Source organism: Scatophagus argus, chromosome 20 (genome assembly GCF_020382885.2).
Source record: "Scatophagus argus isolate fScaArg1 chromosome 20, fScaArg1.pri, whole genome shotgun sequence".
NCBI classification, from domain to species: Eukaryota; Metazoa; Chordata; class Actinopteri; family Scatophagidae; genus Scatophagus; species Scatophagus argus.
The window spans coordinates 7397619-7425198 of record NC_058512.1 but is presented as its reverse complement, the minus strand read 5'-3'; the positions used below and the strand labels follow the sequence as shown (position 1 = coordinate 7425198).

The 27580-nt window shown below is 38.2% G+C and overlaps 1 protein-coding gene across 1 annotated transcript in view; it reads right to left on the bottom strand.

Moving 5' to 3' along the window:
• Window positions 1–4977: 4977 nt before the first annotated feature.
• The window catches only part of brinp1 (bone morphogenetic protein/retinoic acid inducible neural-specific 1), a 103226-nt gene continuing 80623 nt past the window's right edge, over window positions 4978–27580 (bottom strand). The window contains exons 6-8 of the mRNA XM_046375526.1: window positions 20590–20826; window positions 16882–17104; window positions 4978–9837 (exon numbers count right to left, since the gene is read on the bottom strand). Coding sequence (XP_046231482.1) covers window positions 8697–9837; window positions 16882–17104; window positions 20590–20826 — 1601 coding nt within the window. The 3' untranslated portion in view covers window positions 4978–8696. The remainder of the gene's footprint in view (window positions 9838–16881; window positions 17105–20589; window positions 20827–27580) is intronic.

The following is a 27580-nucleotide window of genomic DNA, read 5'->3' as shown; positions in this document are numbered from 1 at the left end:
AAGGTTTCAAATTCCATTACCACCATTACTGTTCATGTTCCTGCTGTGCTGTGTCCCGCTTTTGTCAGCCTCTAAATCTGAATGGGCCATATGGTTTGCGAGACTATACTGATAGATGTCATATTGGAATGAATGTTATATTATGAAATAAATGTACACTGGGGTCCAATAACCTTAATAGTTTGAATGCAAAAATTGTCTACACCTACCCAAAATATATTTTGAAGTGGCATTTGAGGAGCACAGGAACACCTTGAAAATGAAAGAAATATGTTTTGACAAAGAAAGGAGATGAATCCATCATACGGAACAAAAAAGTTCAGAAAAAACTTAACAACTCAACTTAACTTAAACTTAACTTACAGCTTGAACTGAAAGAAAAAGGTTCTTGCAGAACTGTTCAGAATTCAACAGAATATAACAGGATGTACTGCAACATCAACAACATATCCAATTAACACCACCCAATAATCACTACAGTTACCTCAACACCATCACGATCAGCATGAACATCAATCTCATTGTGCTCAAGCTTGGTATAGCACATGGCAGGTGATAATTCAGCTTTATAGCACAATACTCTGTCATGCTTGTGACTTTGCTCCTTAAATCTGCAGCTAAGAGGGAGAAGTGCAAATCTACCATGAAAAGGGTGAAGTGAACACTCTTGAATTGTTGAAGTCTAATTACTCCACTGCTAAAATTGTAAGGCAGTTCTGGCAGGTTATCTGTTATACTGGCTGTTCTTATAACTCGTACACTGATTCTCATATCAACACTTGAAAATGCAATGCCCAAGTCCAGCAATGTTGCACATGCAGTATCATCTTTGTGAGGGGGGGAAGGTGCAAACTAAACCATTATTTCAGCGCTCAACAAAAGTGTAATAAAACTAATCAATGAGAAACAGACTCTTAGAGAGAATGTCTATTTGTGGCTAATAGCTACAGTGAATTAGCATTAGCACAAGGTATAGTCCTGCTAATACTGTGGATAAAGGTTGTTTTTTTGTTCAACTACAGGCATAAAATAGTAAATAATAATGGTGTAGGATATGCAAACATTTTTCTGATCATTATGATTTGCAGTGTTCAATGAAGATTTGCTGACAATAAACAGATCACAACGGGGGTTTGTAGAAACTGATTTTGTCTTAGACTGTGGTTTTTATTCATTTGTTGCTTGAATTGTTGGATCTGTGGTGCAACTTTTTGTTTGCTTTCTTTTAGCCATGTGCCTTGCATTATTCAAAAAACTGCCAGGCTACTCTCTGATTTAGTCCTTGATTTATGGTGTTGCTGTGCGATTTTTTGCTTTGAAAGGTTGCTTTGACATATAATTTCATGTTTTCTTTGCAAATTTGTGATTTTGCTCTGCAGCTTAGGGCCCTCATAAATAACACCCCTGCTGAACCCAAAACAATATCAAGGCAGCAAAGCACACCAGTTTTCACTGCGTGCAAAACTGCATTAAGGTGTTTCAAGTCATCTTCTTCTAGCTGTGAGCTATATGACAACATTTTGCACCTGAAATATTTTATACTGTTTTTTTTTTTGTTGTTTTTTCTGTGTTGCTTGTCAAAAAATTCACAATGTAGAATGCCCTTAACATAGGCACTCACACATTTCTGTCATCCACAGCTGTTAACAAGATTCTAGAATAACAACAGCCTTGAGGTGTTTACGGTGTAGTGTCTTCAATTATCAGGAGAGCTACCTGCCAGGTTGTGTCTAATTCCTTGCAAGGCGAGACTGTACACTAACAAGTGTGTTTATTCCTGTCAGCTGTTTTTGTGCCCAAAGGGAAGCACAAACTTAACAATAAGTTCACCTGTTTGTAGTTAATGGGTTTTATTAGTTGACATTTATTTTATCAGGCGGGATTCTTTCCTTCACTTATCTGTTATATAAGGTATAAGGTTACCTGTTTTCATTGTCCTACTTTTTGTATCATTCTAGTCTGCTTTTCTATTGTCTGGAGGCTCTGCTTTTGTGAACTTTAAGAAATATGTTTCTGTTCTCTTTTCTTTGCTTCAGAACATAATCAAAGTTTTCTGTGAATCAGAGTGGATTAAATGAAATGAAATGTTTAAAAATGGGATTCAAACTTCTCATATAAATTTCCAAGTATCTGTGACATATTTTGTTGTCATCTTGTTCTAACAAAATGAATCACAGAGATTGATTTTATGCCAAATGCTTAATTTACACCCAAAAATACTTACTTCAGAGACTAATTTAAGTGCCTAAATGTACTGAAACCAAAGAAGCATTTTTTGCTCATTTGATTAAAAATAAACTATTCTGTGTCCCAAAGAGACATTATTTTAAATTGTTTTCATTATAATTGTGCAGCTTTATAGAAATGTAAAGGTGAGTGGTATTTGTTATATGATATTTTAAATTAAATTAAATTCCTCTTGAGATAGTCATCACTAAAACAAAAGCTCAGCGAGTGGGCCGTGTGCACTTTCTTTTACATAAATATATTCCCATATAGCGCATTTGCAATTTTAAGCTTAACGGCTTCTCATTAGGTGTGGGTGGCATACTGAATGTGAATGCACAGTCTGGTGGCCCCATTATTTATTTGTTTTTTACATTTTTGCATTATAACAGATTACTATGAAGCTAACTGAAAAGATGTTGCAAAATAAACTACTGTAGCTGTAGCTATGCATGCACGAAACGCTTGCCAACATCATTACAGCTTAAAGTTATTAATTTTAATCACAGAGTAATGATTGATTTGTATTTGCAAGTTTTTAATGAACTGCATGAGTCATTAATGAAACAATCAAAAACGATTGCTGTTATTTCAGTTAACTCAGTTACCTTGGTGCCTTGTTTGTTTAGTTGCACATCATTGTTGCCATCTTCCTTTACTTTAGTCCTGCTCATCTGTTCCTAGATAGCTTCAGAAAAAAACAAGTCAAATTCATTGTATGTGTTAGCATATTTTAATGCTTGAAATGTTTGATTTATTAGTAAAAAAAAAAAAAAGTAGTTAATTCAGTGGTTTACTTGCTACCAGAGAAGGAGATCCCAACATATGAATGAGCTCTCATTAAATTTGGCATGGGGGTGACGTGGTTTAGTCTTTCATTGAGAGAAGTTGCCAACGGGTACCAGAGCAGTAGGTGTGCATTACGATCAAATGTGTTTATGGCAAACAGGGATACAAGGATAGCAGGTGGTAACTGAGAAGGTTTTAGGAAGGCTATCACGCAGAAACTAATGACTATCTTTATTGACATGGATAAGTTCTGAGATGCACGGGAGAGCTCATGTTTGTAGCTTTAACTCAATAGTGAAGCAATTATCATGAGTCAATTTATTGAGACTATAATATTGCTTAGGAAATTAGCTTTAGAGAGCTTTAAGCAGATGAGAACTTTCCATTTCTTGGGTGTTGGTGCTGTAAATGTTAGCCAGGTGTGAAACTCAAATTAGAATTAATGTCAACAGATCAGATAAATAATCATATTCACAAGCACAGGCAGGTATGAGTGTATCAGTGCAATCACAATAGCCGTGTAGTTGTACAGAAATGTCTTTCTTCAAGTGTAACGAGTTCCTAATGTTCACAAGCTCTCACTGATATTCACATGTGTAGCAATATCTTTAAATAATTAATAATCCTTTCCTTTTGCCAGCCTGGAATTCAGGTCATACTGTACTCTTTCAGTGGATGCAGGCCCATCAACTGAAGCTTGACCCTGCCCGAGCTGGTCTTCCTTCCCGGGAAGGCCTCTCCCATCTGTGACCCTTCCATTATCATTGAAAACTAAGTCGTTTCCCAGGCTTGGACTGCAAGGAGCCTGTGCGCAACATGGGATGTTATTTATTGCTAATATTGCTGCAACAACCTGCTTTCTCAGACTCCATAACAACAAGAGGATACGTCCATTTCTCATCCAGAAGATGTGCAGGTTCCAGTCCTGGCTTGTACTGAGACTTCTGCCTACATGTGCCATCTACACACTGCAGCTCATCCAGGACACAGCAGCCCGACTGATTTTTGACTTACCTAAGTTCTCCTATACTATGTCATACCTTCAACTCTTTTTCCTCCTCTTCTTCTCTGGTTGCAGGCAGTTGCTTGAATCGAAATCAAGACACTAGTACTTTGCTGCGGTGCTGCAAAGGGCTCAGACCCAACAATAAGGACATGGTCAGACCATACATCCCAATCCATATATTACACTCTAATCCTGCCAATCAGCTTGCTACTCCCTCACTATACGAGGCTACTGCTTGACAAAATCACAACTGTCTCTCTCCTGGCTCCATAATGGTGAAACAAGCACTCCACTCAAATCAAGTCAGCAGAAACTGTACAAATCATGTGTTGCAGACTGAAATTATCTGTTGAGCATCTTTGCTATAAATAAGATAAAAAAAAATTATATTTGAAAACAAAAACATTGTGGGTAAATCTGTTATTGTTGGAAATGTAACATCAGTTGAAGCTGTCAGGTAGCCAATTACATATAACTCACAGGACATCATGGGGGCATATTTTATTAAATTTTAAAGACTGAGAACTGCTTTGCTCTGATGGTTATACCAGTACAGCGTTTAACCATGGGAGTGCTGAAAAGACAAAGGCAGGGCATGATTAAGTAGATGAATATTTGGACAGAGCTAGTAGGTCTGTACGATAGGGAAATAAATTCTTGAGCTCAAGCATCATTTCGTTCACTGCAGTCAGCAAACAATAAAATGTGAAGCCACACAAAGAGGTTGGCCAAGGTATAAATATTTCAGCAAATTTCAGAGACAGGATAATGTTCATGCTGAGAATCTTCTATTGAACCAAAGGCTGCAGTTAAACGGAAAGTATTCTGGCAATGTTTTGATGGTGCCTGCGCACTAAAATTGGCTTGCTCTTGGGATCTGGTAAATACTCTACAAGGAATATATATGCTGCATTGTTGTGTGCATAGTAATAATAGGTCCTATAAAGGGAAAAGGTACAAACAAGCTTTGCTCTTCTTATTAAATATAGCATTTTAATGAGAAATAGATTATTATATGAAACATTCATTTGAAATAAGCTGATATCATGATCTCAACAGAACAGCAAAAAAGTACATAGGCAAGGTATTAGGTGTAAAAATCTTCAGACATATCCATGAATACATGTAAGCAACACTGTGGTAGCATAATGCAATACAAGTAAATGTGCTTGTTTTATGGATCTTGCAGTGGCTCAAAACTAAATTCCAATGCACATTATGTTCTGACAATATAAAAACAGTCATAAGTTGTCATGAATCTAATTAGATACATAAGACATGAGTGCCCTGTACTTTGTGCCAATGTACTCAAATGGAGGGCTTTTATGAAGTAGTCTTTGTATTCCCTTTCTATATTGTTATATTTTATAATATTGTCACTGTAGCAGAGCATTGTGTAACAGAGTTAATATTTACAGATATAATGTACAACAGGGGACAAAAAATATCCACCATTAGCTCAAGCCATCCTTTGCCTCTGTCTGGTGGTTGTTTTCCCCACATGCACAAATCTCCTTGAAAATGTGGTTGTCAGGACGAGATGAAATGTGTGTATTTGATAAATATTACTGGCCTTAACATCTGAAGCTAATTCAATGTGACTCTTCTGTGTAACATCTAAAAGTTTTCTCTAGCTCTAAATGTGTTAAAGGGATAGATAACAGGCACTTAATAATAATAATAATAATAATAATAATAATAATAATAATAATAATAATTTGTTTGGATAGTCCAGTGGTAGTGCTGAACAATCAAGCCTCCTGCATCCTTAAAGATTACAGGCTTTGGTCATCTCAGGCTTCAGTATGTCAATATCAGCTCTATGTGCGCTTAAACAAATCATTAAGGGGATACTGATAGCGTGTAAATGTAACGGTGGTAATGCCATGGATGTTAACATATTTGTACAAGTATAGAGCTTGTCATAATAACGATTAAGTAAATGCTTTTAAAATATACTAAGTGAGACTGATAAAGTAGAACAACACAGTGGCAAACGCACTGGTCATAATAAAGTCCATTTTACTGTTCTCACCAGTCTCACTTTACTGTTGACCCCTACCAATACCAATTGGAGAAAAAAAAACACTGCAGAGGTCATTGCTTACTCACTAAAAGCATCTCCATGGATGCCATTAGGCCGACAAAGATATAGACTGATGAAAGAATTGTACAGTAAGATTAGTTGGACAACGAAGAGCTGAGCCTCATGACCTGAGCCTTAGTTGTTATGACGTGGCCACCATATGTGCGCTAACCCATACACTGGAAATCTGTGAACAATTTTGTCTACTGGATCACCTGAAAATGATTAGATTTGTATGTGATACATTGCAGTTTCTTGAGTGAATGACTAAGTTGTTATTTATGAAGCACTCCTCAAGCGTTCAAAGTGCCTCAAACAGTATTAAAATAACAGATCGGAAAAATCAAAACACAAAGCCTGACATGATTCTAAATCATGACAAGAAAGCATATCTAGAGACAACTATTTAAGTTGTGATTGCAGATATACAAAAAATCTGCAACTGACTGCAACATATCCATAAGAATTAGAAAGCAGGTTTGTTCTGCCTCTATTTCTTGTTCAAAACACAACCCTTTATTTTGACCACTGTTTTCAAGAGGTGTTGGATTGGTCCAAGAACCTATTCTCCAGTTTCGCGTTGTTTCCACCCACAATTAAGTCACAACCCACCATGGTTATTCCTAGATATATTACATACATCTCTTTACAGCTGACCACACAAGACTAGTCATCACTTTGAAAAAGAGCAGCAACAATTAATTAGAAAACATAAAATGAAACCCGCCAACATAACGATAACCACACCAAGGGAACAGACGTAAACAAAGGACAAAAAAAATTAGGAAAACTGGAAAAGTATGCATTTTTAGATGCTGTCAAAGCTTGCCAATGGTCTGAAAGCTATTACACTAAGAAGAAGGTTTTTCCAGAGTTTGGGTGCAAAATGGCAGCACATATGAAGTGTCCTTTTGTTTTAGGTTCATATCCTTCTACTGCCAGAATTGCTATAGATGACAAGAGTGTGACATTTGCTGTTAATAAACATGCAGGTAAATGGACTGACCCTACAAAAAGTCATCAGCAAAAGCACTGTTTCAGCATCAGATTACCCAAATAAAGTCAGAACAACAATACATAGGTAGTGTCTCATATTTCAATTTGATGACTGAGAGTGTTAAATAAATGTTGCAGCTCTGTTGATGTTTTCAGCAAAACACAGCATAAGGTTAAATTTCATATCTGAAAGAAAAAAGTAAATCTTTACATGTGGCCATAAAAAGATTACAGATTAAACACTGCAAAAAAGGTATTTTAAGCTTTAATATAACCATTTCTTTTTTTTTCCTTTTTTTTTCCTGTGGCACAACAAAGAAATTCAATGGCTTTACAACACAATTCTTATCCAACATAATATGCCTTCTTTTGTTGTCCGTCTTTTTGCTGTGCTCTTATCTTAAAACTGAGAGAATAAAATAAAAACATACAAATGGAATACTTTTTTCTTCTTCATGTTATGAAGTACTTTGTGAAACAGGGACAAACTTTATGTCTTACTGTATGTCTACCTCAGGGAAGTGTATGGCTTTAAGTTGTCTCGCAAATGTGCCTGAATGATGAATGTTTACACTTTGCTCTTGGTGCTGAAAAGCTCCACAAATCAGCAGTCACAACATGTACATTTTGCAAAGCTGTACAAAATAGCATTGATTGTTAAATCTTCAGACCACAATATTGCACTCACGCACCAGGAGGTACTGCCTTGTGAAAAACACAGCTTGAATTTCAAACACGGGAAGAAGCGCTTCAAATGCAAGATTTAGCTTAGACTGAAGTCAATCTCAAATGACACATTCAATTAACGAACAGCGATAAGCATCAAGCCAAAATAAAAGTGTACGCGCACGCACACATACACACACATTCACCCACATATACTGTATATGTATTTATAAACAGCTGGCTTTTGTTACTTGACATGACTATCCATTACTGCCCTGCTGTGTGCCTTGTGTGTCAGAACAATAACAGAGTGCCTCATAACTCACACAGCACTGCAGATTTGCTGTGGATTTGAGATGTAATAAAGAGCCTATAAGTAATGTGTTGACTACTTACTCACTAGGGCTATTTAATCCTTACAATGTATAAACACTTTTAATATTAAACCATCCATTATGTCTGAAATATTTTGCACATTAGCTGAAATAAAAGGATATCTGGTCTGCCCTTGTGTTATGTCATTATTCCTTTAAAAATGTTTTTCTCAGTAAAGAATGGCAGTTTCAGATATAACCTTTTGATCCCTCAGAGTAAAATCAAGGCCTCTTTTTCACCAGTACATAGATTTAATTTTTTTTTTTCACACTTTCTTATAAGTTCTTTTAGGGAATGACAGACATGCTGGGACAAATATGATACAGTCCTTATAGTGGTTCCATTAATCTTCTTCATCTGCCTGAAATGCTTTGCATCATTGCCTTTTTTCCTTTTTTCACTTTAAGAATTATGTTTACAAAGTTAATATTACATCAAAAGGCAGAAAAGGTCCAAAAATGAAAAAGAGAAAAGAAAATTAAGATTAATATCCCCTCATTGTTCATTTGCTGGGTGTTTCTGTTTTTTGTCCTTATGTTAAGATTACTATGTTCAACAGAGTTTAGCAGTCAGATGATCTGATTGTTTTAGTATCTCTGTGCTGTACATGTCCAAGGCATGATTGACTCGAATCATCTCACTGTTGTTGAGCTTGAGCCTATGCTTTAGCATACAAGAGAAGAGGTCCAGCTGGGGTTTGCCAGGTGCAGATGGAGGGGCAAGGCGGTTAATCCGATCCCTAATGTCCAGTAACAGAAGCATAACAGATGAGGATGAGTAAAATTGAGTTCCTTGTGTGTATGACTGGTTAACCTGCTGCACAGCACTACGGAGTAGGTCAGCATTAAAGCGCAGGCTATAGCCAAACACTTGAATATCAGATATTTTTATGTAGATCTGGCGCTTGTTAGGGTCTGCAAGATCCACTGGACCCTGTCCTGTGTCATTGCGCAGGCCAGTCGGGATCTTAGCACGGCTACGCAGGTAGATGTGCACTGTCTCAAAGAAGGTTTTCCAGCGGTTGCCCAACAGGAGTGTCCAGTTGAAGCACTGAGAGTTCTGTAGTCGTACTTTTTCCCAGCGAGGGTAACCATGCTCCCCGAAGGGCATGCTCCAGCCTTCTGAGTGGCTACCACTAAATGGGTTGACATAAACAAAGAACATGGGGTCAATGCTGCTATTTCTCATCTGGCAGATCTTCATTGATAGACCAATTATCATATGGAGGTAGTCCATCCGGTTTTTGTTACTTTTGAGAGTCAGGGACATGCGTTTACGCCATCGAGGATCAAAGAAGGTCTCTAGTCGGATCTCATTACTGATGAAAGTAGTGTGAATGTATAGTCGCGAATCCATTTTCTGTAACAAGTATTTGAGTTCCAGGTCCTGAAAGTCCAGATCAGTTTCAAAGCTGATGAACTGCTCGCTACGTTCTGAGTCCACATTCTGGGGTTCACAGCGACCACGGTACAACTTGTAGCCCTTGTTGCAGGAGCCACATTGTGAGATGTTGGCCAGGCTGCACATGGCACAGCTGTTGTTGCCCCCTATGACACATGGGATAGGTCGCTGACATAGGGTGACACCTGTGTGGCACACACATGTCCTTTGGCTCTCCAGGAAGGTCCCCCAGAACCCATTCTCATTGCAGTAAAGGAAGGACTGAACCCTGTTGAGCCATTGCATCACAGACCTAGAAAGAGAAACAAAAAAGTCAGGAAAGAAGCATTAACAGTTGTCTTATGGAAAGTTATTATTATTATTAGCTCTATTTTTTATTATTAGTTTCATGCCCTTTACTACAATTTGTCTATATGTCTTTGTCTTGTGTGTGCAATACATTACTGCTTACTTAATTTGCTTACTTAAAACTTGCTTACAATTTTCTATATATTTTTCCAATTTTTCACCTCATACTGAGGTGTTTTAGTGTATTTTCTTTTACATTTTTCAGAACGCTTTTGGCTGCCATTCATCTCTGTGTATTGTGACAATCATCTTGCAGAGACTTGAAACTTGCTGTAACAGGCTGTCTTTCAACATAGACACCACATTGCTGAATTGCATTGAATTATCTTTTGATAAAGCATTTGACCTGACAAAAATAAACCCTTGATTCAGTTAAATGGACTGTACTACTATACATATCTAGTAGCTTCAAGTAAGTTTCAAGTTTTCACAAGTTGACTTAAACATATGAAAATTGATGGACACCAATGGCTAGATGGTATAAAACAATACCATAAAAACAATAATATTAATTGAAATTCTTTGTTAAATTGTTTGGCAGCAATGTATACATAAAAAACATCTAATCAGGATAGTCAGTGAATAGGACAGTTTTTTCTCTCAAAGGGAAGAGCTGAGTTATTCCCCTTAGGTGGAAGGCATTACTTGCTATTCTTATCTTGTCTCTTCTTTCCCCCTCAGGCATCTTTCCTTGTCATCTTGACAACACTGGAACTTCTTCTCTGACTGTACGAGGTGAATGCTGAATCCTGATTCTTAAGACTAGAGGGCTAGTCAAGGTTAGCTTGACACGCTAATGAACCTAAGCATTAACTATGATGGATGACATTGCATTCGCAGCAGGTCAGAAAGCCCCAAGCTATACCCAAAATGAACCCAAAACAGATCACCTACAGAGAACACTGAAAAAGCTTAGACTTCAATTTGAGGATGGGATAAAGAATTTTGGTATTCTTTGATTAAATTTTCCACTATAGTTCCCATTTATTCCATCCTGACCTTTCATTTGAAACTGTGTGTTGTTTGGAATTGTCATTTATGGCACTGATGTTATGGCAAAAGTTGCAGGAATAAATGTGTGTGCAGAAAAAAAAAAAAAAAAAGATTTCTGTTTACTTGTGGTTCTAACAAAAAAAGGCCCCCTCAATACTGACTGATCTTTCTTGTTTGGAATACAAGAGGGACTCTTTAATTTCTTAAAATTGTACACTATCGGTCAAAAATTTTATAACAGCTCAATTTTTCCAGTTTTTTATTGAGAATTATGCAGTTTAATGTCTCATTGTACTCTTAAGTGAAAGCATAGAACAAACAACGGAAGTTAAAAAAGAAATCATTATTAATTTGTAAACCAAAATGTATTCTAAACTTTTGACTCATCAAAGTAGCCACCTTTGGCAGATATAACAGTTGAACACACTCGTGCCATTCTCTTCCCAATTCTGTTGCAGAAGTTCCCATAATTGTGTAGCACTTGTAGGTTGTTTTGCTTTCACTCTTCTGTCCAGTTCATCCCAAACCAGCTTGATGGGGTTTAAGTCTGTAAAGTTCGCTGGCCATTCCATGTTTTCAAGCTTGCCATCTTGTTCTTTTTTCCTAAGGTACTTCAGGCACAGCTTGGACTTATGTTTTGGGTCATTATCTTGCTGTAGGATGAACCCCCGACCAACTAGGCACATACCAGAGGGTACTACATGGCACTGCAGAATGATGTGGTAGCCGTTTTGGTTCAGGGTGCCTCTCACTCTGTACAAGTCACCTACCCGGGATACAGCAAAACAGTCCCAGACCATCACACTTCTTCCTCCATGGTTGACAGTTAATGTTACACACTGAGGAAACAACCTTTTGCTTACTCGACGGTGTACAAAAATCCTGCGTGATGAACTGAAGATTTCAAATTTTGATTCATCACTCCATAACACCTTCTCCTTCAGTCTTCAGTGGTGGATTTGGCGGTTTTCATGGCCCAGGAAAGCCTCTTTTTCTTATTCTGACATCTTAGCAATGGCTTTCTTGCTGCAACTCGACCTGTCAAACCCGCAACTCGAAGTCTTCTCTTCACAATTGAAACTGAGACTTGCTTACTATGACCACTATCAAGCCGTGCTTGAAGCTGTTGTCCCGTGAGCCGCCTACTGCGCAAGCTGTTGACTCTCAGAAACTTGTCTTCTGATTCTGTTTGTTTGCCTTCTTCTCGCAATTTCTATAGCAACATAATACTTTCTGCAGTACAGTACTGTTGCTCACGAGGGTACCACAGTGTGTTCCAACACTACTTTTATACAGACAGAGGGGGTTGTAAATAATCAAGAAAAGTTGGGACACGTGTAAGCACCTTTTCAGTATACTTTGAGTGTTTTTATTGCTTGATTTGCATGGTCAATATAGCCTCATCTCAAGAAGCGCCATGGCTTGGTTGTATATCTTGGTTTGGTTTGGCTTGTTTGGCGTGATATTTGTTTGGAACATGACAGCATGAGGTAGAATCTAAAAGCTTCTGTCTCATGCCAAACATGTAAGAGTTGGCATCTGTTTTGTATGAACTATCCTCAGTTTTTGTCTTTGTGCTTAATTTCCCTGACCTGTGCAATTTTCTTGTGTTTACTTGTATTCTTGTTATGACTTAATTTGGTCTTTGGACTGATTTTCCCATTGGTTTGTTCCATTTTAGATTTGGTATGTGCCTTGTGTTTAGTGGCTATTTCTCAAGCTTGTTTTCTTATGTGAACAGGTACTGATGTCTGCCTTTGCCTCCTTCCAAGAAATGAAATGTCTTGATCCCCGGGAACAGACACTGTATTTATGATTTTATATAATTTCCTTTGCCTTTCCTTTGTGCAGCATTGCAGTTTGGCCTGGAGTATCTTTAGAGAAAAGGGTGTAAAAAAAGGAAAGATCAAAATATTTGCAATCAAATTAACAATAGTTTGAGAGTATGGAATCCTCCCCCCAAAAAAACTCAGTGTGGGAATTTGATTTCTAAAATTTGTTGGTGTTACCTTGCATTATTTTTGTATTCCCTAATCATTATTTTTTTTCTTTCTCTCCAGTCCATAGAGAAAGGCTGAGTTGTATTAAACATTATGCAGTAGACCCTTGCAGGTGGTGGCCCCAGGCACAAGTCTGTATTATTCCAGCTAGACAGATAAGTATAGATAATGAGCTTGTTGACCTAGCGCTCTCACCTCCACATAGTCACATGATAATATAGCTGTGGCTGTTGGTGTGATTGAAGCTATAGTTATGGCTGTGCTTTGGCTATTATGATTATGGCACAGACACATTAGTTTATACTGAGTGTAAAATTAATTCAGGGGGTTGTATGTGGGCAGTAAATTGACATGGTTGTGCTGGCTGAACATTGTATTTAATTGCTGAACTCCTGTTATGTATTGGTAACACATCTGTCATATCTTATCAGCAGCTCACAGCCAGTGGCTGTATACTGTCAGAGCTGGGTGTTTTTCAAAGGAGTAATGAGCAATAAATACATAATACAAAGTGTTACATCATTTTGTCTTTCTCTTATTGTGTTTTATAAATGGACAGGGTAACTTCCTGTGAATTAGTGGAATGCAAAAAATATTGAAGGAAGGAATACAAACCTTAAAATGAGCTAACACAAAAGTAGTTCCAAAACAAAATTCCCACCATGAGCTTTCAGTGGCTCAGTAAGAGAGGGAGCAATGCCCTTGATGATTTTTTGTTATATGATATCTGTAGTATAAAAACAAAACACAAAAAGTACAGGATATATTTAAGCAAAAACTGCTAGAAAAAAAACTGTGTCATGACAAAATGAAGAAAAATTGGGGCAAAGTAATTCCTCATATGGAAGGTACATTCATAATTGTAAATATGCTTGACTTTGAACATTAATAATTTAAGCCAGTGCATAGGCTTGATGCAAATTATTTGGCTGGGAGTGATGCTACTTCATATCTGTCACTATTAATCACTTATACCAAAGACAAACTGCTACGTTCATTCTACTTGAAGCAAGCTGCTATACTCATTACAGGAAATGCAATAGCAGATCCAATATAGTTCAACTATAAAGTTTCCGCACTGTTATTGCAGTGAGTGTTCACAACAAGAATTTACGATGCTTATAATGAATGGATGCCTTGTGGTGAGGTAAACCTGGGAAAAGAAAAAAAAAAACAAAACAATAAGGTGGCGATGTGCAATTGCGATTACAGCTGGCCAACAATGAATCTGATGCCTGACTTTCATTAGCTGATGTAAATATGTTTATTTATTGACCTAATGGAATATGATACGGTGAAGGACCTACATTATTTAAAACAAAATCTCTTTGGATAAGTTTAAGTTGAGAACATAAGTTTACTACAGCATAATGACTGACATTAGTAATAAGTACCTTCCCCTATTTTACACCCATAATGTAATTAAACTAAAAGCATATTAGTACTGGCGCAATATAGATGCTTTAAGTCCATATGCAATAATTATGAGTTAAAAGAGGAGCCGGTTCCTTGAAAAGGAATCATTTTACTGTGTTGTAGTGTCACTCGTTACATTATCAGTGGATAAATCTTATAACACCCCAATTAGCAATTCTATTTTTAAGTTAGCTATGAGTATACTGTACAGTACCTTTATTCATACTCAAAATTATGTCTGCACTTAACAGTGTCTGCATGATAAACATGGTTTATTAAGCAAGCAATAAGTCACTCAAGTGAAATCCAAGCTTGCCCCCATGACTAAACTAGCTTTCCTAACTCGTTGCCTAAGCAACAAAGCATCACAAAAGCTTTTGCTTTTCTTTTCCTTACATTTCCAGCACATAGCAAACATCGTATTAGTTACCTGCAGTGGCTCGGTACAGCCCCAGCTTTCAGGTTCTAGTGTTCCCTCTTTGTATTGCATACAAAGTATCTTGCAGTTCAGATAAGACATCATAGTTAGCCTGTTAATAAAACTCAGGGATGATTTCACTAAACAGTAAGGTGTAAAAATCCCCCTGGTTTAGTACCAGTTAAATACCACTCTCATCTCTCTTATCTTGGTTATCTTGAGTCCCTGGTGATTTAATACACTTGATTCCTGTGTCAGACCCATCTATTTCTCCTTCTCCCTAACAGATACTCTGCAATATGACCAAGTTTTTAAGAGAACCTCAGAAGCTATTGTGACTCTAAATGTTCTAAGATGTAAAGGTTAATAAGCAAGTAAGATAGCACAGCTCCCTGAGGAGCCACTGTGTTCACAATTTATTGATCTAAAACAGAGGTGCGCAGTCTCGTCTGTGGCTCAGGAGCTAGAGAGGGTGGCCCACTGATCGCAAGGTTGGTGGTCACAGTATGTGTGAATGAGTGAAAGTAAAGTAAAGTGCTTTGGATAAAAGCATTATTAAATGCCCTCCATTTCCCATTTAGTGTCAGAAACTATGGTGTCAAATCTGTGATTGAGCATGCGTAGTTGGGTAAATTCTCCCATTTAAGTGGCTTGGATGGTGTTCGAACCACTGGAGAAGTCAATGAACATGATAGTGCATGTCCAAGTTTGAGTCTGCACAGGGTAGCAGGTGGATGACAGCATCATTCTCCCCATTGTGAACCTGATGTATGAATTGGAGGGGATGTAAATGGTCTCTCACAAAGGATCTGGCCTATGCCCATTCTTGGCCACTGGGGCCAGGTACAATGTCTTTCATCAGCAGCACCCTCTGCAGTCTCACTGACTGGTTGAGGATGTGCTGGAAGGCCTCCCTGAGGTGGTTGGCATACAACTTGAAAACGCTTGGGTTTTCAAGTGATCTGATCAGCTGTTGTATGCCACTCAGAGGAGAGGTGAAGGCTGGAGTCCCTGTAGTGATGGGGACATTTTTCTTGAATCAGGGACAATGAAAAAGACAGGTACATCTGAATGGAATTATACTGGCTATACAAATACATGGAGCAAACTCACAAATATGTGATAAGACTGTATCTTGTACAATGCGGTTAAATGTTGATAAAATAATTGTTCTAATAATACAAAATAGGTAAGAGCTAGGAGTTAATGACATTTGTGATTAAAAAAAATTAACTTCCGAGAATTAACTTCACGCATGTATGTACACACGCACGCAGAGGTGATAAAAACAAATAAGTCCTCCATCTGATGCAAAGCTGTCTCACACAAGCAAGTAAATAAACATGCTGCTCTTATTTCCAGTGCCATCAGGCACCCTTGATGCGTACTCCATGGAAGAGGAAGCGCATACTGCAGCTCTTTGATAACACTTCAGAACAAACCTCTGCCAACTCTCACACACAAATGTGGGTGTGCTCTTTTTCTGTCGGTGACAGTTGACAACCGCTCATTTTCAGACCACTTAAATGAATATTTTACGGATTCTGTTTCCATTTATATGGTGACATCCCCAACACAGAACAGTTTTAGGGGTGTTTCATGTGGCGGCTGGAAATTTTGCATATTTTGCAGGGTTTTCTGATACTTGCTCAAGTGGATGGGGAAATTTCTGGCATTTTAGGCAATGCTGACACCATGGCGCATCCACAGCAAGGCTCTTAAGCTGCAACTGCAGTAGGTGGTGACAGATGTGTGCAATGACCTATCAAGAAAACTCCCTCAGCTACATTTTCTTTTCAGACTGCAATGTGAAATACAAGAGTGAGCAAGAGTGCTCTGGGCATGTGCAAGGCTCAGCACTAAGTTGACTTGATGGACAGAAACAACAGGACCATAAGTTGAAATATATAATGGATGACATCCTTACTGTGTATGCTTCAAGAAGCAACAATCAAAATAAAACCCCTACATCATCTCAGAGGAGAAATTCTGCTGAAAGATGTCTCTCGTCTCCGGGATAGATTTTTGCAACTGCTTTTTCAGCATTTGCGAAAGACAGTATCCAAAAATATCAGAACCAGTAACAGCAACTTTGCTTCATGTCACTGAGCAAATCCACATCTAATTTTCATCATGATGTGAAGGTCATATTTCCACCCACCTCTCCCTAGGCATCTGGTGGTTTGGGTTGTGGTGACAACGGATGCTGAGGCCAAAGAGCTTGCGGGCAGTGCGCTGAATCTTGAGCCGCTGGATCTCCAGGGAGCTCTGAAGGAGCCTGTAGCGGGCCTGAAGGTCCCAGTCGCTGCCCCACAGGAGATGCACACTGCTGATGGGCAGAAAGTGAGTGGAAGGCAACCTCTTCAGAAAGGACTTGAACTCATCTGGATGACAGAGAGGGATGGAGTGAAAGAGCAGATTGCAAAGTAGCGGGGAAAGAATGTGGTGGGGTGAGAGAAAATTGAAAAGTGTAAAGTTAGAGAGAAGGAACGACAAAGTAAAATGTAGCTTTAGTTGCAGAGGTGCAGCTTTTTCTGTTTGAGAATGTAATAAATTTCACTTAATATGGATAGCCTTGTATTCTAGTTCTTAGTCAAAATGAAAGAGCATCTGAAGGAGTTCATTCTCAAACTTTTAAGCAAGAAAGTTAAGCTGTTGTTTCCATAGCAAATCTAAAAGTTGCACTGGCATTTGTTTAACTTTGTTGAAAAAGAAAGAAAAAAAATATATTATCCATACAAACAATCTTATCTGTGAACATACTGGCGTGTTTTCAAACAAATACCAAGAGTGCAAACAATACTGGTGAGTTGGTTTCCTTTACAGAAATAACCGACTTATTTATTTGTTCAACCCTAATCTAGTTAAGCATTCCTGGATAGAATTATGAATAAGCAACATCAGGCTGTTTGCAGGACTGATACAGATGAGAGATAAGACTTTTAAATCTGTTAGATCTTCTGTGACTTGTCCATCTAAAATGACTGTTTGCTTTAATAAAGAACAATACGACAGTACAAGTATATTTTAAATTTGGTGCCACAGTAAACAATAATATATGTAAGGCATTTGAAAAATAAGACTTTTTTATGTAACTGTGGTACACTGTGGAGAATCCGTATAGAAGGGACTCTACATGACTTATGTTTTCAAAGAAAATTGGAAAATGTTAGTTCTATAATTTTAAAATGTGTGGCAATGGTCAACAAACACCCAGAATTCTGACTTATGTCTTTCTCCTTTGGATTTCTTTTATTCATTGTTGTTTATTTTCTTTGATTACTTCTGTTGTAAGCATTTTGCAGAGAAGCAAGACCCTCTGTGCCGTAAACATCTTCTCACTCTTTGCTCCCACACACATACTGAAGAGCATTGCTCAAACAAATTTGTTCCCACTAGTAGTGATGATTGTTCTTACATTCCTGCTTGCCACCTCACACAGCTTGGGAGCCCAATTCTCTGACCCTTGTTTTCAAAATTTGTTCCAATTTTTTTTGGCAACAATGGGCATGAAGATGTTACTGAACTCCTGCAGCAAATATCCAAGGCCAAAGAATGTTTTATCTGGTGTGCTAATTAACAGATTATTGAACCAAATGATTAAAGAACAGTTCATTATTAGGTTATTGAAGATGAATTTAAGCACATCATTATAAATAATGAAATAATGAACCGAATGCCTTAAATGTCTTGATCACGATGTCAACCCAACACAGAGATCATCTCTATTCAGGATTGACATTTCATCTTCATCTTTCAATAGTACAAATTTACAGAATTTAATCTAATCCAATAATGATCGATTACATCTAGTGTATTTGTTTTGAGTAAATAAACAATACAAATGTTCATGAAGAGAATGCAAAGCTTCTCCACATTCAACATTCAAAGGGAACAGATCTCTATATTCAAGACATGTAAAGACGAGTACAGTAAGAAAGCACCCTCCTACAGAGCTCCTCAAGACAGTTTAACAGCATTAACCACAGACTTAAAAGCTCTTTCTCAGCAACAGTCAAGAAATGTCAGAATTTCCTCCACTCTCCTTGCAGGCATGTCAGAGCTCCTTCCCCCCCTGTCTTCAAAGACACCAGATTCCTTCCTCTGTTTTGAACTTGCCATATTCCTCCACCCAGTTTTCAGAGATGTCAGTTAACTCCCTCGAAATCTTCCTCGAAAAGCTGGGTGTCTCCAGCACCCAGTATTTGGAATTGTCTGATTCCCTCACAAAAAAAAGAAATAAAAAAAAAAGAAAAGAGAAATAAAAAATACATTATCAAGTCATTCCCTCATGCCAGTTCAGCATTTACCAAGCCTCTTCATACAAGCTCCAAAGCCATCAAGTATCCCTTCCTTGATGAAGCTTCCAAAGAGTTCACATAGTCTCTTGAATGACCCTTATCTCAAGTCACCCAGTATGTTATCTAGAGATTACAGCTCTCACAATGTAACCCCTCTTTACCTCTTGTGCCATTACTTCCAAAGTTCTTGGATTCCAGGTATATAATAACAACTATTTCATCATATCTAATGTTTCTTTAGTTCACATTAAGATTTGTTGTTGCTAATTCAAAATCTACAACATTTACAGAATTTGGAGTGCATAGTCAACTAAAGCTACCATTCTTGCAGTAGTTACCAGAGTGAGGATTAAATATGTTCCACACTTTTATTAAGTCAGCGTGACATGTGAACTAATACTTTATTTCCTGAGGATCAGTCAATAGCAGCCATTCACACACAGTGGGAACATAGTGCACAAACGTAGAATCTCTAGCTGACGTGGTCGTTTTTCTGGCAGATGCACAATGCACAAGTGCAATGTTGGTGATGGAAAATGCATTATTTGAGGAAATGGTAGATGGCTATATCAGTCGGGACTAATCAAATCACCCTTTTTCCTTGCTTTAACAAGATAACTGACAAGGCGAAAGAAGTTTCTCCCAAGAGAAAACAGGAGTCTTTGTAGAGAAGTTAGTGTGCATAATTACTGAGAGCAGAAAAAAAAAAAAAAGTGTCTTGACAGGATACAGACTCATTTTTCATAAATTCCCTGTGCATACAAACATGATACATGTGGCATTAACTTAAAATGCCCTTCTTTTACGGCACATCTCTCGAGAAGTCTTTCTAATAACCATTCTGTGTCACTGAAAAAGGAAGGACCTGTGTAAAATCTTCAGTAAAAAACAAATCAATAATCTTCATTTATTGTTCCCTTTTGTTGTGGTTGCAAACAGTAAATTATATAATCTGTATCATCAAATCATATATAATCTGTCTGTAAAATCTACAATTCTTAAATTTCTTCTTTTGGTGAGTGTGTGAATGTTATTTAGTTTTTTTGGGTCAGTTATGCATTTATATAAATCCTTTTTTTGGAAATTTCATGCATACTGATTTTCAAACACCTCTTCACAAGATGTACTGCACTCAGTGATGTCCCTGACTCACATTAACTTTCTTCTGTGGTACATAAATATATTTATTTGTTGCTGGCAGGTTTTATATCATATCAATAATAGATAAACAAGGTGCCTTGCCATGTAACAACTGGTTGTGCTTTTTCCCACAATGTGTCCAGCATTCTACTGTCGCCCTTTGTGTCTCTGTTTGCATTCAATGAATATGGGAAAATTATGTATGGGAGAGTATTAACTGTCATAAGATTCAAGCATTGGACATATGATACATAAGTTTTCCTTTTATGCTATCATTCATTCCATATAAACAACAAATCCTGATACCTTTGTAAGAAAAATGGTTATTTTTAGGTGTACTCCAATGATGTGTGTTAAATGCAATACTGCACTACAGATAGCAAAGTCTTTGTTATGGTGAATAAAAGTTGTGGGGATTTTCATCTTACCAGAGTTTTCAAAGTCTTTATAAGAGGCAGCCCAGGACTCAGACATCCCCAGCAAGGTGTTCTCCATAATCTGGATGTCGGTGATGGGACAATTGCATTGGGGGTACTCGTCGGCGCATTGACATATGCATTGGTTGTCATGGCACACATACTCGCCCTCTCCGTTGCACATGATGTAGCTCAGAGCTGACTGGACAAATTTCTCCTGCAGGTATTCTGGGAAAATGACCTGAAGACCTGAAACAGAGACAAACAGAGCTCAGCGCACTGAAACTTAAGGAAGCACATGCAAATAGACAAACGCAAGTAAATTAAGAAAACATCTTCATTAATTTGACAACACATGTGCAGTACTTTGGAAAGGAGATGCAAATCTTTCGTGGCCAGGTTTTAGTGAAACATGATGTGTTTCCCATTCTCGTTTGTTTGAGAGAAAATGTAAATCTAAAAATGCTGGGTGTATCACGAACAGTAGGGGGTTTTTTTTGTCTGTTTGTTTTTCTAAAACAAGATCTGATATAGTGAATCTGAAGAAAAATGGGGAAATCCAAAAAGTAATGAGTAAGAACTGAATTGCATACAGTTAACACGAAAAAAAAAGAAAAAAAAGAAGAAGATGAAGCAGAAGAAATGAAATAAAGGACAGTGAAATGGCTGACTGCCCTTACAAGATTGCTTTATGTTATAAGCACTTTTTCTAAAGGATGTGCTTCAAAGCTCAGCTGTGTTCAGCTTGCGCTGTCTGTTCCAGCTGCCGGTCACTCATGATGTGACAATGTGTAACAGTGACTGGAGCTCTTTTGCTGTATTGCTTAATTTATTGCAGAATTCCCTGTTGTGCACATATGTGCTTTAGAACAATACCATTTGTGTTTGCTTGTGGTTTACGTTCAGCAGCATTCCGCTAATTGAACACTAATGGCAATAGCTTAATTTGTAATCTAGAGGCCAATTTGGAGATGGAGCTTCAAGTGCCTCTTCACTCTCACCATTGACAAGGTATTTATAATCTTTAGATTCTGAGCCAATCCATATCTCACACTGGGGATCTCAGAATTGAAGCTTGGACAGCAAACGGTAAAACCTTTCTCTTCAGTCTAGGTCTAGGAAAATAAATCTCTGTCTCTACAAGCCACTGGATTGGAAAAGAACTAAATAGATTTTTTTTTTCCTTCTCTATGAAACAGCATCTTGGTCAGGCAATATATTCTTAATAGATTTTACTTGAACACAAACAGTGCTTCAGCAGAAAATGGGTAACCAGGAACAAGAACATAGAATGTTACTGAATGATGAATGATTGCATTATATTTTTCCCCACTCATGTATTATTTTATGGTTGGGAACCCATTTATGCAAAATCAACATAATGCTGCGGGAACAAAGGGGAAAGTCTTTAATTTCACAGTGAACACATGAATCATTTTAAAGTCATGAAGTCAAAATGATATCTTTTGTTAAGTATGTTCATGTGGCAATTAACACTCACTTATTTTCACAAGACACACACAATTGAAAACTGTGGGTAATTTGGATGTGAACGCTGTGATGGTGACAGCCTTTGAAGTGAAAAGTAACACATACAGGCTATTAATACAGCAGTGTTTGTTACTCCTATACAGTATATCAGTTATTGATTCTAATAGTTGATACATTTATTCAGCACATAAACACCTTCATATGCTCCTGCTCTTTGTACCAAACAACCTTTTCTTGCATACCTTTTTATCGATATCAGTAGGTTCTGCTCTGCTCTGCTCTACACCTCATCAGTACCTCTGCCCATCAGTGATGAAGGGAACAGAAGGAGGGAGGGATGCAGGGAGGAAAAGCGAGGGATGGATCATGTCTGACCACAAAAGAGTTGGGTTGCACAGGGGTTTTTCTCCATCAGGCCTGTCTGCGGGCCCCTGGATCCAATATTCATTTAGCTTGATGTATTCCTGGGCTTGAAACTTTAATGTGATTTGTGGGAGAATCCAGATGGCAAGTTCACGGATCAACGCTGCTCACTGACAGTGCTGGTGCCAGCGGCCTGGTGCACAATAACACCAAGTGCCTCTGCCCTCCCCCTTTCCCTCTCTATGGAAGCATACCTCATATCCCCAATCCTATCATCATCTTCTTTTTCTGATATCAATGGGTTTGTAGCAAGAGATTGCACAAGGAACCCTTTGGCATGCTGACATTCAGCTCGGTACTATCAGTCTTGCAATCTCTTGTTTTCCTTTCTCTTCTTACTGTCCGTTCTCTTTCCATAACTCTCTCTCTCTCTCTCTTACTCCATCTCTGTACACATCTCTTCTATATTACTTCATTACACTCACTCCTACTCTTGCAACACTCACGCACATGCCCCTTGACTGTCATTCACTCCATCAGTTACTCTCCTCATTCTTGTTTCTTCACCTCTTCTGCTCTCCTCTTCATTCTCCCAACTAGCACATACTCAAGTATTGGAAATGTGATGTCTTGTCCTCCCACTCCAGTGTAGAAATGATGTCATACAATAAGAGTAAATCCATCAACATTTGTTAGTGCAGTGGGGAATGAGTAAGAGAATTGCAGCCCTCTGGCCAAAAATGAAATGAGAAACTAATCAAAGTAAAAACATTTATCTTTGTGACTTTCATAGCTTTGCTGTGTTAGTGCAGCAACATGTGAAAATACTGAGAATGAATGGACTATGAAGCTACAGTTTATCATGGCTCCGAGGCAGGTATTTGTTGAGGAAAACACTAGATATTTGAGTAGGGAGTTAGACTTACTATTAAAGAGCTGCTGATAAAATGAATAGGTGCATATTGGAATTTCCATGCAGCCATTTGATAACCTGCAACTTCATGCTCTGTCAGTGCACATAATTCCCTGCAACCCCTATGCCTGGCTTGCTCTAAATAAATAGCACCTCAAAATGGCAGTTAATCTCATTGCATACATCAGAGGCTGATATATTTCTTTCACGTACATTGGAGGATATGGACCCACAAACATTCCATGAATGCTAAAAAATGGAGGCTCTGTGACTTTGCCTTTTCATTGTGTTTCTTCCTGGAGTGCTCTATTTTTACATGGTGATGGATGGAGAGTGGAGGCTGCAACTGAGGCTTGTAACTGCTTTGGCAAGGAGTTGCCTGCTTATTGCAGTGCCATGCTCCGCCTCATAAGTTACAGTTTCATTAAAGATTAATTGACCATTGTGTGGCCGCAATTTCGCAAAATAATCATTACTTAATCCACTGGTGCAATAAAGTGCATTACTTCTATGGGGACATTAAATTACCATTGGAGGTTATTGTTGCAGCCATGATACAAAACCAAAGACCTCTGAAGTGGAAGATTATTTCTCTTCAGTGCTGGCCTCCACCGTCCACCTCCACCTGATTCATATATACTTCAAATTGTGGGGGCATATAGCTTTAAGATTTGTTGCATTGGCCCTTTTCACATGAGAGCTCCTTTTCCACAAATAAAAGGTAAAGGTGCAGCTAAAGTGGTTATTTATCCACTTTTCATTTCTTATGTCATAAAGCTCTTTAAGTCTTTGACGGTGTGTGTGTGTGTGTTTAGCCTGACAGAGTATAACATGTTCCACTGGAGCTACTCAGCTCTCAAAATGTGCTAGCATTTTGTTAAAGTTCTGAATGAGATGTATTTAGCATTCAAACAGAAAATGTATTGCTTTGTCTGTGCTGAGGAGATTATTGTAGATTATCATAAGTGTTCTCAGTACACTTTAGGGAAGCAGTTTGTTTTCAAACAGGACCAACAACTCTGAATTTTGATGTACAATCTTATGTAAGTATTTGTGTGTGGAAATATTTGTTTGAGAACATTTAATCAACATTTCCATCTCAAATTTACTTTTGTCCAGCAGAAAGAATGCTTTTTTTGTTTTATTTTCTACAGAGCATGCGGGGGGGGGGGGGGGGGGGGGTTATGGTACACTTTCTTTTATGCATGCATATTTTTGAAACAGTAGAACAACAGAGACATGGCAAATCCCATTTCCTAGAGCATATTAACATACAACAGACTACATATGCGTCTGTTGTACCTCATATGCATATGCATACAACAGACTACATATGCATATGAGGTACACCATACTCTATCTGTGAGGAACAGAAAGACTGGTGGAACACAATTGTGTTTCACACAATATGTATAGTGTTGGCTTTGAAGAAACCCACTTATTCATAGAGGTAACAAATAAAGCAAGCAAGGATGCAGGTGAAATCACTGTAAAAGCAAATTACATATAAAAATGGTCTTGGCATTCAGAGTTTGCTGCTCCTGCTTCCTGAAAAAAGGGGAATTGCTGAAATTGCAGGTTGAAACAGTTGCTGGATTGAGGAGGGCAGGCAGTCTGGAGAGGTAGATGAGCTCTCCATGGTGCTGAGTTACAGCCAGTTGTGCTGCACAATGGACACACCAGTTTAGTGAGAGTAAAAATAAACTAGTGATTACATTTCTTCCCCTTTTCCTGTGTGCACGAACACAGTGGGGCAAATGTGACTACTAAGAATACTGCCCTAAAAGGGTGTGTGCATATGTGTGTACATACAAAAACACTGAATATTATCTGAGTTTGTGATGGGGTTGCTTCTGGCTGCTTGTGCACTTCAGTAGCATGGTTCAAGCTGTTCCGTCATGTGCCTGCCATGTGTTCCTGCACAGCAGTAGCAGGAGGGCCTCGGCTGGTGAGATATTGTACCAGTGCCACACATTCATGTGCACGCACACACACAGAAACACATGGAGTCGTGTACGAGCATACGTACACACCCTTTGCAGGCTCTTGCTGAAATCACATGTTTTACAAGAACCCTGGAGAGGGGGAGGAGAGAAATATGACAGGCTCTGACATTTCCATCTCAGCTATAAAAGATACAACTGCCCTCAAAGTGTCAAGATGTGCTGTATACATGTCTCAGATCAAAAGCCCAGATTTATCACAGAAATTATATTAAACATCCAATAATGCTAATCAAGTTGTACTGGGAGGCACAAGTTTACTTTACATTACTGTTCAAATTAACAATCCGCTGATTCATAAACAAACTGTTGTGCAGTAATTCAAATGTGAAAGCCAAAGTACACTGGCCTTTGTGGGTTGCTTATACCTCACTTTCACACTGTCCAAAATAAAAACCAAACAAACAAAAACAAAAAACACCACTAACACACACTAACGTCTGAGTCTTGTAGTCAGTGGAAAAGGGAAAGATCAGGATTCATGCCTGTGTCAAATGACTCCGCAGTGGCTGCAGGTATTTATCGGCTAACATGCTGATTTTTGCCTCACTTTCAGCACAATGCTATGACGAGCATTGGATTTCGGGTGTTGGCACAGTCTCTGTTGAGTCTGAAAGAGAGACTGCAGTGAAAGATGCAAAGAAAGTAACCACTGCAACATTGTCCCTGCTAATTTCTGCTAATACTACATATTTTCTTATACGCATATGTATTACACTTGGTGAGTGTATTATAAATTACTTGTTCAGAGGTAAATATATTGCATTTTTAATGATGGCCTCAATGCACTAAAGAATTATTAGTTATAATACATTTTTAATAAGAGTGTAACACTTTTATGCATACACCACCCTTATTATACATGCACACATATTATAAGCTGCAATTTAAGTAACATGCTTCAGAAAGTGTTTTGTAAAGACAATTCAGTACTGTGGTGGTACTCCTTAATACAAAAGAAGAATAAGGTAAATCAATAAATGAAACTCAGTCTACCGGAGAGAGAATAAAGAACAAGTAGAAAGCCATGGCACTTGCTGAAATGGCAGCCTACAGCTGGCAAGGGGGAGAGGGACGAAAAAGAAGATTTATGGTCATGTTGGCCCAAATGGAAACTCACTCTTGATTGACCACTTCCAATTGAAAACTGACCTCCAGGTCAACATGGAAAGATTTCATCAGGTACTGGGATTTCAGCATGTTAGAGAAGTGAAAAACGGTGTGCACACACACATCTTGATGAAAGTGACCCTGTGTTATCAGTTCTCTGGGAAAAATGAGGGCACATGCTTATAAGTGCTCCAGTGCATAGACCCGTTCAAAAGGTGGTCCAGAACCTCTGACCACTCCTGTGACAGTCAGTAACATATATAGCAATCTCATGCTTTCTAGGTCAAATATTCTTTGATTAATCATATCTGTGCAATTAGAATTATGTAATAAATAGATATTTTTCTGGTTTTGTGTGTCTGGTTTTCAGAAAGAAAAATATATTCAGTTTAAGACCAGTATGGTTTGGTCTGAATTTCTAAAGAAAGATGCAGAGCAACACAGAGTGCAAGTAAGTGAGAAAGAAAGAGAAGCTGCTGTGATTTTATTGTTGTGCTCGTCCAACATTTGCTCTCAGGGTTTTCCACCAAAGATTTTCCTCCAGTAAATTATTCGCTGGTAACCAAGGACATTGTGTTTACCGATATACTTTAGTGTCCAAATCAATTTTTCAACATGTTTGTCATCAAAAACAACTTAATTGATTTGTATGTTTGTTTGTCATCTCCCTGGTGTTTGCAGCGTTTTCACTTGGAAAGAGGGACAGACATCGAGCGACGGAGCAATGAGTATCTAATTCATCACTCTCCGCACGACTTGCCTACAGGGCCAGTTTAATTTATTTTCACTTCACCACTTTGAAAACTGTTGGCTCAGGCTATTCTAACATATTCATAAATCTTCCAAGATAGGCTCATGGCTCGTCCAAGATAGGCTATTGAAGAAACTAGAGAAAAGAGAAAAGAGAGAAAGCAAGTGGTGACAACTGGAAGAAGCAAATTAGTTTGCTTTTGTTTTGGTGCTTATTTATGACAGCCCTATTGGAGGTGATTGGGTCCTTGCAAGGTAATGGCTTGTGGAGGTTCCAGGACCTTTCATATTTCTTTGGGCCAGTTAATATATGTGACCAATTTGCTATTTCCAGTCCCCAGTTTGTGTTTTCTCAAATTACTGCAACAGTGTA